The sequence below is a fragment of the Hyperoodon ampullatus genome (assembly GCF_949752795.1).
Source record: "Hyperoodon ampullatus genome assembly, chromosome: 6".
Lineage (NCBI taxonomy): Eukaryota > Metazoa > Chordata > Mammalia > Artiodactyla > Ziphiidae > Hyperoodon > Hyperoodon ampullatus.
Window position 1 is genome coordinate 116,130,499 of NC_136919.1, and position 14,548 is coordinate 116,145,046.

Genomic DNA, 14,548 nt, shown 5'->3' on the forward strand with positions numbered 1-14,548 from the left:
TAAACAAAAAAGCTGTCTTTACAAAAAGCTCTGTGCATAGCAACTTTATACTGTATATAACTGACAAAGCAAAACGATAAAATGAAACTATACAGTTTGAAAATGAGACCTTACTGTACAAAAGGTAGAGAAGGGGATGGTTTTTAAACCATGCATAATTGAAATGTGCAAAGAAAAACGGGGAAAATACGATGCTATAACAAAAAAAAATGAGATAAATAATGAAGTAAATTGTCCCTTTAAGTGAAAAATCTTAACACAGCTCCTTTTACAAAGATAGGATAGAATTTGTAGTTACCTACAGAAATACTTATTCCAAGTGGCACAAAAATAACCTGGGATCGGAATGATTTAACAGCAATAACTAAAGAGGAGAGAGTAGCTTTGTCTTTATTAGTAACTAAAAATCATCCTTACACACATTTGTACACTTAAATAGATCTGTCACTGCTGAGGTTCTAGCTGAATGGTCAAGGATGTCTGGTATTTAGTTACATTTTTCGGTGTAAAGCTACCAAGAAACTCTACAACCATTTTGAAGACAGTACTGCACTCATCTTCATGCAAGAGCGAACTTCACAGATTCTAAAAGCAACGCTACTTAAAAAAAAACATTTCCTTATGTTGGATTGGCTCAAATCCAGATCTAGACATGCTTAGTTTTGTTCTGCTTTCACTTTTGGGTGGTGATGTTTGTCATCCACACTCTTCCTCTCCCATCAGATTTTTCACTGGGGAAAGTTCTCTTGTGTGTTTCCCTGTTTTTCTGGTGCTTTAAGCCCTGACTAGGAGGGACAGGGATGGTCAGCAGGAATTACAAGTATGCCAGGTTTCCAAACCCTTGGATTATCATGTGCGTAGAAATAATATTTGGGTCATATTGGGTAGTTCTAGAATAGATTAAAGGCAAATAAGACCATTGGGGGTTGAATAGGTATGAGCAAATGGAAGGGAGGCTGAATTTATGAAGTTGTCCAAAATTGGCTCAGATGCACTAAACATGTTTTTCCAGCAGAGCTGCATCCATTTCTAATAGAACCCCAACCAAGAAGCCCAAACTGAAGTCTATATAGAGACTATACTGTGGTGCCAATGAGTCAGCAGGGAGAACCGTGGTCTGGAAAAAAAATGACATCCTTGTTGGCAATCCAGATAATTCTGGATACATCTCCAGCATCACACAGGCTTTCAAGACTTTACTCCATGTTAGCAGTTCCTGCAAGGTTTCTCCCGCTAAGAGCTAGTCCCAGAACTTACGAGTGCCTGTCGCAGGCCTGGGGAAATGTGTTGCTTGGAACACAGATGCCCCTACTCTCTGACCCTGCTAAGAATCTAGGTTTCCATTTCTTTGAAGATCAGAAGAGAGATTAGGGCTTTTAACATGCCTCTTCTGCACCCCATCACATTCTTGCCTGGAAACTGTGTCAAATTGAATATATATTTTTTTCAGGTGAGTTTAATGCCATGAAAGGGGAAATCTGCAGCGAGAAGAAAGAATGCGAACATCCTAAGATTGACGATGAAAGAGTCCAAGAAACAGAGTCACCGTCTTCAAATCCAGTTTCTGAAGTTCTGTGGGGCTTAAATCTCTGTGCTGAACCAGGTAAGCAAAGAGGAGGGAGGGAGGGGCTCTGAAAGGGAGATTCCACAGAGGCCACTTGTTTGGGAAAGTCACATGGCTTTGGCTGTCTTTAAGGTGAGACCCGTCTTTGCCTGGGATGCAAAGCCAGGGACACACTAAAACATGGGAATTCTCTGCACTGCTCAGGGGAGAATGTTGAACGCTAATATAAATTTTAAAAATTATGTATTCACAAAGAGTGAATACCTAAAGGGACATGTAGACTATTTAGAAAGCAGACGGAGCTGGGAATGGATTGATGGATTTGAGTATTTGTGTACGTGCATGGCCTTGCATCGTTGTTTCTGCATCGGGTTGTTCTACATAAGATACATGTTCTTGCCTGTGGGTCAGTAAAATGATGGAAAAAGAGGGGGATGCGGGATGGGGGATAAGAGTCTAGTAAGTAACTGCAGTAATAATCACACACCTTTTAAACTTGTTACTACATGTTTGCATCACTTACATTTTACATCAGGAAGAGAAATTCCTCTCTCTTCCAAAAAGGTCTTAATTTCTACCTCTACTTACAATAAGTTACACGTTTATTTATTTAAATAATTGTAAAACATTTAAAAATTTTTCCCTTTTTTTGTCTTTTTTGTTTGTTTGTTTTTTAAAGAGATTAAACTATAAGCAAACACACATACAACAACATTTCATCATTCAATTCAGGTTTCATTTTAAGAAAGTCTTCCATGCTGGTACCCTGTTTTGTTCAATTTTTTTTCCTGCATAAACTAAATTGGTATCTGAAAGGCTTCATAGAAAATAGAAACTTTCAACTTTTTTTTCCTACAAAGAAAAACAAATAGTATCCAAAATATTAAGCATGAACCGTTTGCCAATTTTTTTTCTTAAATATTTTACAAACATAGGAAGGTGGTTCTCATAATGTTCATAACAAAGAATTGCATTTCTGCTCTTAGCACTGACTACGTCAATGACATCTTTTGTCCTTGTTCCCAAGAGGGTCAGTTTGTGTAGTTACCATCAGAGCTACACAAGAAACGTGAGACCAGGTAAGAGGCAGCTCCTTGCAAACCCAGATCTGTCCATCGTGTTCACTTGGGGCACAACTTTCCCCAGAGAGCCCCTAGTGCTTTCTTCATTATTGGTCCATCAGAGTAAGCAGTTTTGTGCTATAAGAAAGCAGTTCTTCCTCTTCTTTACATCGGGGGCACGACAAGTCCGGTCATGGCTGCAAGGGAAGAGTGGCACAGGCATGAGACTTAGAGATTCTTTACATGAAGGTCTAGAAACCAGAGAGAGGGGCGGGGCCTGGGATGGACAGTCTGGTACCGTCCAGGGCGATGGTGCCCTCAGTTGATATGGGAACCCATTTTCTCCAGGTCTGGTCTAGCAGACAGCCAATGAGAGGCACCAAAGCCTTATTGAATCACTGAAACATAAACAAAGCTTGTTGAAGTTTTGCTTGGGAGGCCAAAAATTATGTTTTGCTTTACATTAATGGGTTGTATACATGACATGAGAGACGTAAACATGTAAACTAAATTGTAATATATGTCTAATATATTTTTCACTATTAGACTAAAATAATTTCTATATTATATGATTGGAAGAGGAAAATAAATTCCAGGTGCCAAGCCTATTGAGTTACTTACTAGGCATCGTTTATAACAAATCGGACTTTCTATCCATCCTAGCTGAAATTGGATGAGTTGTTTTTTTTTTCCTAACTAGCTCATCTTCCTTTGGGGCTCACTGCTGTATGTGATGTCCATTCACTAAGGGATGCTGATCCACTGGAACAAAAGACTTAATTTAGTTCCTAATTTGGGAGTCACCCCAATCTCTACTCTTCACCCCCAATCCAAGCGCAGTGTCCAGCGCCCCTCTGTCAAGAGGATACGGAAAATGCCTGTCTGGGTGGCATCAGGTCCAAGGTTTCCCCTCGATGTGAGAAATAAAGCAGCATCAGCACAATGTGGAAAAATCACCCAGCAAAACGCAACCTTCTGGCCTTGGCTTTCGGGTGATGAACCCATCGAATTTTCACATTCTTGGAAACGGGCAGAATAGTTTCCTTGTGTCCACACTTCACACTGCATCTAGAATTTGATCCTTTGAGTTTTATTGCCTAAGCCTCTTCTAGAGGGCTTACCAAACATCATAGGAGCATTTTGCTGAACGGTGTTCACTAACCTGATAAGCAGATGGACAGAATTCTTCCTGCTTCTTCCAGCACCGATCTCTCTCCCTCCCTCCCTCCTTCCCTCCTCTCTCCCCCACCCCTCCCTCCGCTCTCCCTCTCCTCTTCCCTCCCCTCCCTCTACACCTCTTCTCTCCTTGCCAGCCAGTCTTCTCAGGCAGAATTGTCAGCCATCTATTTCCCTGACCATACAGCCTTTATTGAATGTTTGTGAGATCCAGATTAAGGTCTTACACAACGAGCAAACCCTTAATTATTTTTGCCTGTATTACTATATATTGAATCGATGTAACTTTTCAATAAAGGCAGTTCAATTCTGGACACTCCCCAATGATTTGGAGATATAGCAACTCTGGTAATTATCCCAGAGTGTAGGAGGTATTTTATTTTATTCTTTTTTTTTTTTTTTCCTGGAGGGAGCTGGAAAACGAATCTGGCACACAGCGCATACTATTATCTCGACGATCTATACTCAGCAACTGTGAATGCCTGATAAATGAGGTAGAAGGTGGGGAAAATGAACACTGCATGTATAGCTCCCCAGCAGCAGGTTTCGGGCTCACGTTTTCAACTTTAACTTGTCTATTACACTTCAGACTCACCAGCCCCTTCCTTTTCCTGCGTCCTCAGAGTTATCTAAGGAGCTTATTAAAAGGACAGAGCCGCTCCAAGAACAAGATCCACTGCATGACTGAAGAACAGCAGATTTCATGGATTTTCCTTCTTCCTGGTCCCACACCAGGCACTGCGTGGGCTGCACTCTGCTCCGTGGTGATCCTGACTTTTTGCTTGTAGAAACCGTAGCCAACAGAAAGAAAGCAGCAGTGATTTGGGAGAATCCTTAACTGCACTTTGTCCAATTTCTTTTTACCTTTGACATTTCATGGGAATGTAATAATCCCTCTTCGGTCCAGGTGGAAAGTTGGTACGGGCGAACGGTGAAGAGAGGACCTGTACTACATCTGTCCCCGGAGAGACAGCAGGCTGTCGGAGCACAGGCTCTGGGGTCAAAATGTCTGAGTTCATGTCATCAGTCACTGGCTGTGTGGCCCTGGGCAAGCTCCTTAACTAAAAATGGTGATACCAGTATGACCTTCGCCTTTGGGTCACACAAGAGGCTGGAACAAGATAATTCTTATAAGGCACTTGGTTCAGCGTCTTGCACGTGGGATCCAGGCACAGTCAGCGAGTCTTGGAGAGTGTGGGCTGCACAGTCCCTCTGCAGGTGACTAAGACGACCTCACCTTAGAGCAGGTGGAGAGAAGAAACTCCCTTTCAGCCTGTGATCACCCTCCACCTCAGGCCACACTTACACTCTCGCACTGTCCCTAAAGAGATGGAGCGTCCACTCAGCCCCCGTCACCCCAGGATCCCTTCATTTGGTGACTGCAGGCAGTATATTCAAGGTCAGCGTGGCTCTCTGCACCAGCGGGACACCTGGTGATGCTGGACCTTGAACTGCGAGTCACCGGTCCCAAATGAGGAAGAACCAGAGTGAAGGCTTCTGGAAGGCGTCCTTTGTCAGCTCCAGCCTCTCTCTGCCGTACGAAACGTCCTTCACCTCTCCTACTTCTTTGCACACGTTGCTTCTCAACCACCTTGGGATAGAGCGAGCCGTTCTCCCGTTTAACAGGCTAGGAGACTGAGGCTATCCGATGACAGTGACTGGTACGGATGCACTGGTACAGCCTGCAGTGTCTGCTGAAGTCAAGTTCCGTGTTCTTCCCACGGTTGGTAGTCTTTGAGGCTCTCCTCGGAATTCTCTCCTATTTCTCCGCACACTACTTTGTATTTTCATAGTTCCTTGTGTTTGAGTCTCCAGCTCCTAGTTTAAGTGTTGCTGTCTCCTTCCCCTCCACCTTTTCCTCCTCCATCCCGCCCCCCCATCCTCCTCCTCCTCCTCCAGGTTAAAATCACCAGGGCAATTGGGAGGGAGTTGTAGGATCTCAAAGAGGCTCAGGACTTCTCAGTGATTCTATAGAAATGAACTAGAGCCCAGGACCTGTGTCTGTGTGTAACCAACTGAGTGGTCACTCCTGCACACACAGTTAAGACTGTGCTGCTCAGACACTCTGTCACTGGTAGGGACAGAAGCTCGCAAGGCCGAGGACCCTAGAGGGGGTCTTCTGACTGTTTCAGCAGCTGCTGCCTCCACCGGGAAACCTTGCTGTGACCACACAGACCGTTCCAGCTCTTTGGGACAACTGCACCCTGACCAGGTGACACCACAGGAGGCCCTTGGGCATGCAGCCACTAGCAGGGTGGAGGTTCCAGGCCATGGCTGCCAGTGAACACTTTGTCCTGGCCTCCCTGAGGGCTGCAAGCTGGACAGGCCCCCCAGACGGGTCTCCCTGGACAGCACAGACTCAGAAGGGCCTGAGTCAACCAGCTCAGCTCCCCTGACTCAGTCCCTGCGTGAGAGGGGGGCTGGGGGAGGGGTGGGAAGGGGCAGTCACGTGGCACGTCTCTTCCTCAAAGTGAAGCTGAAAATATTTGCAGGAGTTGATGCCTGGAGTGAAGGAAGGGCTGTGCCCCTCCTGTCCTCCCCCTGCACCTGCGCTTGCCCTTTGCCCTTAGTCTTTCTTGGGCCTCTCACTCTGCATTTCCCCAACGAAACCTGTGTGGCCCCCGCCAGGTTTTTTTGTTTTTAAAAAACTTTTCTTGGAGCCTAGTTGATCTACAATGCGGTGTTAGTTTCTGCTGTACAGCAGAGTGAATCAGTTATACATATACATAGATTCACTCTTTTTGAGGTTCTTTTCCCATATAGGCCATTACAGAGTATTGGGTAGGGTTCCCTGGGCGATACAGTAGGTCCCTATTTGTTCTCTACTGTGTATACAGTCGCGTGTCTGTGTCCGTCCCAGCCCCCCAATTTATCCCTCCTCCCCGTACCCCCTGGTAACCACAAGCTTGTTTTCTAGAATCTGTGACTCTATTTCTGTTTTGGAGATAGGTACGAGGTCCTTTGTACCCTTTTTTTAGATTCCACATACAAGCCATATCACACAGTATTTGTCTTTCTCTGTCTGACTTACTTCACTCAGTATTGACAATCTCTAGGTCCAGCCATGTTGCTGCAACCCTGCCAGGTCTAACGGACATGACTACAACCGTAGTACTTGGAAAGGGGAGTCATACTGCTGAAGGGGAACATGCAGCAAAAATTCAGCAGTTGTTTTCCTATCCCAGTCTGGAGGTGAAGCCATCGTGGGAAAAGTTCTGAGCATGTCCCCTAATGACAGGCTAGAAACCACTGGTCTCTGTTGGGAGGTGTGGCAGGTGGAGATGCTTAGCTACAGGCTGAGCCTGTTTCTCTCTGGATCTGACATCTGGATAAAAAGCAAATACATATATATATATATATTTTTTCCTACAAATAATACAGATGTTTCCAACTATTCCCATGCTGGGCAGCATGTAGACCCAGCTGCTTTGTCTAGTTAGAAGCAAAAGAATTTTTAGGGGCTCTTCTGAGGGCTGGGCTTTCAACTCTTATTTCACAGTTTGTCTGTCAAGTCACTTGACTTCAAGGAGGTACCATCGCTCTACTGGTAGAATGTGTCAGGAAACTGACGTACCTCCCAGAGCTGTGCTTGGCCACAACGGGTGAGTGCACCCTCACGGGTGTCCCCAGAGGCTCGGGAACCCGTGCAATCATAAAGCCACTAGGCAGATGCCATTCCAGGGACAGCACAGCCCATTCGAGGCTCTGCTGACCTCGGAGGCTTTGATCCACGAGGGGTTAACCAAACCAAACCTCTGCCCTCTTTGGTTTTATCCAACACCGCTTGTCGTGAATGTTTTCATGTCAAGACGCAGGGAGCAGCCTAAAAATAATGTGGGTCGTTAAGCTCCCTGGCGTTCAGCAGTTTCCAATTTGCTCTTTTGCCATCAGCTGCCTCCCATTCACAATGAGATGATTAGATTCTCATGTACTCATCACATTCGTGCTATGTCATGTCATATTATATTTTAGGACATTGCTCAAAAATGGGTTTGACGGGGGATATTAATGTTTGTTCTTAGACCCAGTATGTCTTTTTTTCTTTCTTCCCTACCCCACCCCGATCAGGCACCTGCTATCAATTTGACCAGCATGTAACCAGAATTCTCAGAACTTGCTCGTGGTTCCTGACGGACCTTGTCCATTCGTGCCATGGGACTGAGAATGCACTGCAGATGGCAAGCTGGTTCGGTAAGTAGTAGTCACCACATGGCATCTGCTGTGGTGGCCAGGCACCTTCTGGGAAATAGTGACATGGCCTTGTGAAAAGCAGAGGTCTGGGGAGTCCGATGCTCCTAGAGGGTATATATGACCCCACCATAGTTAATCTGTGTCCTTGCAGAGTTGTCCGACTTCTCTGTTATTCCCCCATCTCGCTCTTGGATAGAGAACTAGCCCAGCTGTACAAGTCATTTTCGGGTCTTGTGATGAAAACACCAAAGCATCTCCTTGTAGGTAAATGGCTAGAGATACAGAAGGATGCTGAGCTGTTTACTCTTACTTTGCTGACCCTGTGGCACATGTATCATGCGGATGCCCAGGGTGCTGCTTTGCTTACCTCTGAATCCATTTCCGTTGCCACTGGAGCAAGCAGGTGAAGGGGAGCCTTGGGGCCTGATGACAGGGGCGAAGGCACTCTTCTGTTTGACAGCAGGAAAAACTGAAGAGGAAAATGGGAGGATGGAGGACGTGCTGGAAGATCCAACAGTGGGACTGGATGACATGACTGGAAAGCAAATGCACAATCCTTTTTTAGAAAGAGAAACATCTAGAAGTTACGTTCTGTCTTCAGTACATACAGCCTCTACACACTGATTGAGAAATCACGAATTTATTCCAGGCATTGTTCCTGATTCCAGGGATTCAAAAAGAAGTTGAATGTGACAAGGTCCCTGCCCTGTCCCGTGGGAGGAATAAACAAATAAAAAAACTAATAGGGGGGCTTCCCTGGTGGCGCAGTGGTTGAGAGTCCGCCTGCCGATGCAGGGGACACGGGTTCGTGCCCCGGTCCGGGAAGATCCCACATGCCGTGGAGCGGCTGGGCCCGTGAGCCATGGCCGCTGAGCCTGCGCGTCCAGAGCCTGTGCTCCGCAACGGGAGAGGCCACAACAGTGAGAGGCCCGCGTACCGCAAAAAAAAAAAAAACAAAAAAACCCAAAAAACTAATAGGGTCATTGTCCTATTGGAGGAGCGTACACGACGCTGAGATACAGCGGGCAGAGTGCTTTTCCGCCTGGAAGAGTCAGGAAGGTGTCAGCAGGAGATGAAATTGTGATAGGTCTTAATCCACGAGTAGAAGCTCGACCAGAGAAGGCTAAGACCAACAACTGAAAAATTATCAAGTCTCCTAAAAAACAGAAACCTCTTTTTTTACCCTAAAAAGTAGTCCTGTCTGGGAGCCATGTGCTTCCCTGGCAATTCTCAGGGCACCAGAGGTTTGATCTGTAGGGTTGGCATCTTCTTGGAGTGCACCATCTCTATGGGCCACTTCCTCATTAAATGTAAAAGTTTATTAACATTTAAGAGATTACCTCCTTCTTCCTCTACTTTCAGAGCTCCTGGGAAATAAAGCTGCAAGTCAGCCTCCTCGGATGTGATGTGTAGAAAAAAATACCAATATTAACATTAAAGTGACTTAAAGGAAGCCGAAAACTAAGTATTGTGGATTTCCAGGAAAAATAAAGGCAATTTACACAATGAAGGGCCCCATGTCTTAATGTCAGACACTCCACCAAGTCACATCATACAAGAAGAAAATCTTCTCCTAGGTTCAATTTGCTCGAGAAAGGGGTAAACTTGAGTTCACAAGGGTAGAATTGTTCGAGATAGCATTTTATAGTATAAGGTCAAGTATCAGGGGCTCATTTTAGCATAATGTCCAGAATTCTGAACTGTCCAAGTCACATGACTTGGTAAAAGAATTACTGGAATGTAATGGCAACGGCCATGACAAAGGCTAAGACTGATTTCTACTTCATATCATCAGTGGTCCAGATACTCCACAAACTAAATCTGAAAGTGAGAACATGAGTGCGAGTTATGGTTCAAAGACCAAGTACAAGGTGAATTGAAGGTCCAGTGTTCTGATATCCTGTGGAAGACTCCATCCCCATTTCCCCCCTCTCCATATAAAGACAGACTTTAGGCTGTGTTCACAAATTGTCTATATAAAGCAATCATACAGCGTACCTCCAATATGATGTCTTTTACAGCTGTACAACAAACCAAAGACTTCAAAAAAAAAAAAAAAAAGAGCTTTATCTAAAAACTTCTTATCCTGAAGTGGTCCTGATTTAAAGCGCAGTGCAGAAGGAAGCATCCGAATACATCTCGGTCTTTCCACAAGTAATATGAATCAAAAGAAAAAAATGGTGGCATCAATATATAGAGAATGAATAAACAAGGTCCTACTGTGTAGCACAGGGAACTACATTCAATATCCTGTGATAAACCATAATGGAAAAGAATATGAAAAAGAATGTATATGTATGTATAACTGAGTCACTTTGCTATACAGCAGTAATTAACACAACATTGTAATTCAACTATACGTCAATAAAAAAATAGAAAAGAGAAAAAACTGGAAAGGAGGAAAAATCCTTAAAAGAATCTCATGTCATACTTGAAGCTGCAAATGAAGAAGAAATCTGGCTAATTCACTATTGTTATGGGAGAGGATACAGGTTTAAGCACTGAGAATGGATCTTATTCGTAGTTCTAAGTCAATCTCCTCTTCTAGCCTTGGTTTTAGCATCAGTGAAATGGGTGTGTGTGAGCAGGGTGGGTGGGTGAGTCCTCTCCTCTTTCTGTAAGGCACAGAATCAGAGGCCAAAGGAACGCTGAGAATCGGGAGCCCCTGATTCTGACCACCATCCAATCTCTGCCATACTATGTGATCCATGCGAGCACCAAAATGGCACCTTGGTTTCTGAGTCTGCAATAGCAGAATCTCCCCTCATACACCATGATAGAGGAGGGTTTTTATAACGTGAATTAGCCACACACACACACACACACTCCCATGTATATTCAGCATATGACTCACTTTTACAAATACTTCTTTTCTAGTAACAGATCTAAAAGCATGCTCATTAGCATGGCCACCTCTCACTGGGAAAGGAGTCACTTCAGGCTTCACTAAGTGGTGTAAAAGAATTGTTACAGAGTTGAATAAGCACAGAGCTGTAACATGCCCATTTAAAATATTTTTAACAGAATTTTTGTAAAATGTCAAATGACATCCACATTTAAAATTTAATGCGGCTATAATCAAAAGCCTAGAGGAAATTTTAATCTGTGTGTGTCAACAAACATAACTTCTATATTTATCTATTTAAAACAACAACACTGTTAGAGCCAGAAAGTTTTGTTAAAAAAAATTTTTTTTAAGGAGGCATTTGTCTTAACAGAGATTAAAACTTATGATAAGCCTACACAAATGAAATCAGTGTTATACTAGCATAGAAATAGGCAGACCAATCCTTGGCGAAAATAAGAGTCCAGAAACAGACCTGAGTATACATGAGAATTAGAACTTAATAAAGGTGACATTTCAAATTAGTGGGGAAATAAACACATGGGAACAATACGCTAGCCATTTGGAGACAAAATTTAGAGTGCCTCCTCGTGTTAAACACGAAAGTAAATCTAAGTGGATTAAACAGTTATTTGTAAAAAGCAAAATTATAAAGGAGCTAGTAGAAAAATTAGGAAGTTATATAATTTACCTAATCCTTTCAACCCCAAAACCTAAACAGAACATCATAAGACATGACAAAAATATTTCTGTAACACATACAGAAAAGGCAAATGACAAATTAGGAAAAATATGTCATAATTATTTAGATATATTCAGACTCTTGGTAGCTAATAAGTTTTTATAAATTAATCAGAGAACATCCCACTAGAAAAATGGGCAAGGGAAGTGAAAAGGAATGTCACAGAAGGAAAAATGAAAATGACCAAAAGGCCTTTATAGATCTATAAATGGTCAAACCAATTAGGAATCATATGCAAATTAAAACAGTAATGAGATGTTATTTTCCACTTGCCAAATTGATAAAGATTAAGAAAAAATTAAGAGGGCAGGGAAACAGATACTATCCCTTTTCTAAGGGGAGTACTAACCTCTCTGGAGGACTTCAATAATATGTATCAAAGTATTTGAAAATGTGCATATTTTTAACCCAGTAATTTAATTTCTAGAAATTAATCCCAAGGAAATAATCATAAATGTGCAAAAAAAAAAAAATCCAAGGGCGTTTTTATAGTCTTGAAAAACTGGGAAATAAGTGAAGTGACCAGCAATAGGGTAAACTATATTAGGTCCATAAAGTGGAACACTATGCAAACATTAAAACTAATATTGGAGAAGAATATTTAATGGCATGGAAAGATACGCCTCCTCAGATGACTAAAGCAGATTACATAATAACATAGACAATGAGCCCACTTTTATTTTTTAAAAACACAAAGCAGAAGTCTAGAAGGATGTGATACACATCCAAATTTTTAATGATGATATCTGGTTGACAGAATTGTGAAGATTCTTAAATTTCTTTCTCTTACTTGTCTATATTTTCAAAATTTCCTACAATGAACATGTATTACTTTTGATGTAGCAGAAAGCAGCAAAAGCTGTTAAAAGAAACAAACGGAAACTCTATTTCTTTGGGAAAAAATAATATAATCCTGAGCAATAGGCGTAATAGCTTTCCTGGATGTTAATGTGCCTCTTTGATCTAAAGTTTAACTGTCTGTAAACAAGGTTGTCTGTTAACTGTTCTTTCACAAATTCCTGGGAGAAGCTTGTGACTGTAGTTAACTTTGCAATGCAAATGCCACTCCTAATATCTGTTCTCCATTCTTAGGACACAGGTCTGCACTGATGGATTTTACGGAGCCTAGTTTCATAACTGTGACTGAGAATTTTGCCATTTTTCTTCTGCTCTCTTTTTCATTGATCTTATGGCTGAAACCCATTAGCTGTGCATCAGAGCAGACGCTGTAATTTTCAAAATGTATCTATCCATAACTGCAAGGCTATACTTTAAAAGTTAACCATGGTTATCTCTGCATAGAAATGAAGTGTGTCATTTTTCTTTTCTTTTTTACATAGGCGTGCTTTTCAATGCGTCTACAGTGAGAATGTTACAATTGTCATAGGATATTTTTTTTCCTTTCTGAAGAAAAAGACAGTAGAAATACACCAAAATATTAACAAGGTGGTTTTTTAGGATGGGAGTATACTTTCTTTTAAAAACTATTTCCACATGTTCTACCATAATCATTTAACACTCTACGACAGAAAATGTCTTGATATTTACTTTTGAAAACATGAAAATATTGAGGCCTGGGACAGACTCTAAGACTATATAACTGAAGTAGGAATCCCTGAGACCAGGTTGGATTCTGTCTGTATGGATCCTGTTCCAAACTTTGCATATGCTTGGTGGCTATTCTACTTTGGAAGAAGTGGTCCCTTGGGTGTTGCAGGCTTGTTGAGTACAACATCTTTGGGGACACCAGAGTGTACTGTTTTAGGAAAGTTGATCACACATACTTGAAATTGAAAATTTCTCTGGACACCTCTCTCTGTGGATAGAGGCCAAAGTAAAGGCAAGCACTTCTAGCCCAGAAATCTCTGTGAACATGGGGAGTTAAGGAAAAACCACTTTTCTTCTTCTAAGGATTGATTGGCTTGCACCGTCCCAGCTGGAACTCACCAGGCACACATCCTCCTTTGCATCGAGCCATTGCATTTGTTGGCGCTAAGGGGTCTGTCAGCGTTTCATTATAACCTCCTATTGTCAGGGGTTTAGAATTCAGCCATAAAAACTTGCACTGAGCTGGAACTTGGCACATACTGCTACCGCCAGGAAGTGAAGTTTGTATGTGAAATTGAAAAAACATCTGTTTGGCCATTTTTGAAGTGGTGTGAGAGCAAAAACAGTAAAGATGCAGGTTTTTGATACTCTGCGTTGGCCGTCATGCAAGTCAACTTGACTGAGAGGTTTGACTTTATTTCTTTTTAACGTCTCTGGCAAGTGACTGCTCCATGGCATGGCCCAGCCACATCAGACTAGTTTAGAAAATAAAATGAAAAATCAGAGAAGGGTGTTTTCAGACACAAGCAACTGAACTGATGAAATGGTATCCCCCTGAGCTTTTAAATTTTTTTTATTTAAAACAATTTTTTTTTGTATTTCCCAGAGAATTTGAGACTTAGCTGGGTAGAAATACAGGTCACGTGCTATTGTAATGAACTCCATAGGGTATTCAGTATTTTTGCAGTAGGGGATTTTATTGTAATGAATGCACTGTTTGGAATTCCATTCCCAGTCTGCAATTCCTTCAGACCATTCCTCAGAAAAGGAAGGTGAAAGGGGTCTCACAGACCCAGTAGGAAACAAGAGGACATTCTCTGCTGTTGTTTCCCACTCCCTCTGGGCAGGGCACTTTCCTCTTTCTATTTTGTGTATGCTCTCTCTCTTGTTTTAATGGGTGACTTGAAGACAGGGTGTTACTATTTTTCTTGTGGCAGTGGGACTGACTGATCAAGAAAGGATAGTGGAAGGAAGTTGTCACTTGCTGGAGTGGGAAGGGTCCCTTTCTACCGAATGAATTATCTAGTAAGTAACATCAAGCCATCCACACCAGATGGGCAATTTCATTCATCCATTCACTCTCTCTCTGTCTGTCTCCTTCTCTCTGTCTCTCCACCCACACCCCACCCACTCCTTCCTGT

The 14,548-nt window shown here is 42.5% G+C and overlaps 1 protein-coding gene across 1 annotated transcript in view; it reads right to left on the reverse strand.

The window, feature by feature from the left end:
• Nucleotides 1-2,790: 2,790 nt before the first annotated feature.
• Nucleotides 2,791-14,548, reverse strand: part of EBF2 (EBF transcription factor 2) — a gene marked incomplete at both ends in the record, with an annotated part of 191,847 nt that continues 180,089 nt past the window's right edge. The window contains 2 exons of the mRNA XM_079705890.1: nt 2,791-2,822; nt 8,360-8,527. Of these exons, the coding sequence (XP_079562016.1) occupies nt 2,791-2,822; nt 8,360-8,527 (200 nt within the window). The remainder of the gene's footprint in view (nt 2,823-8,359; nt 8,528-14,548) is intronic.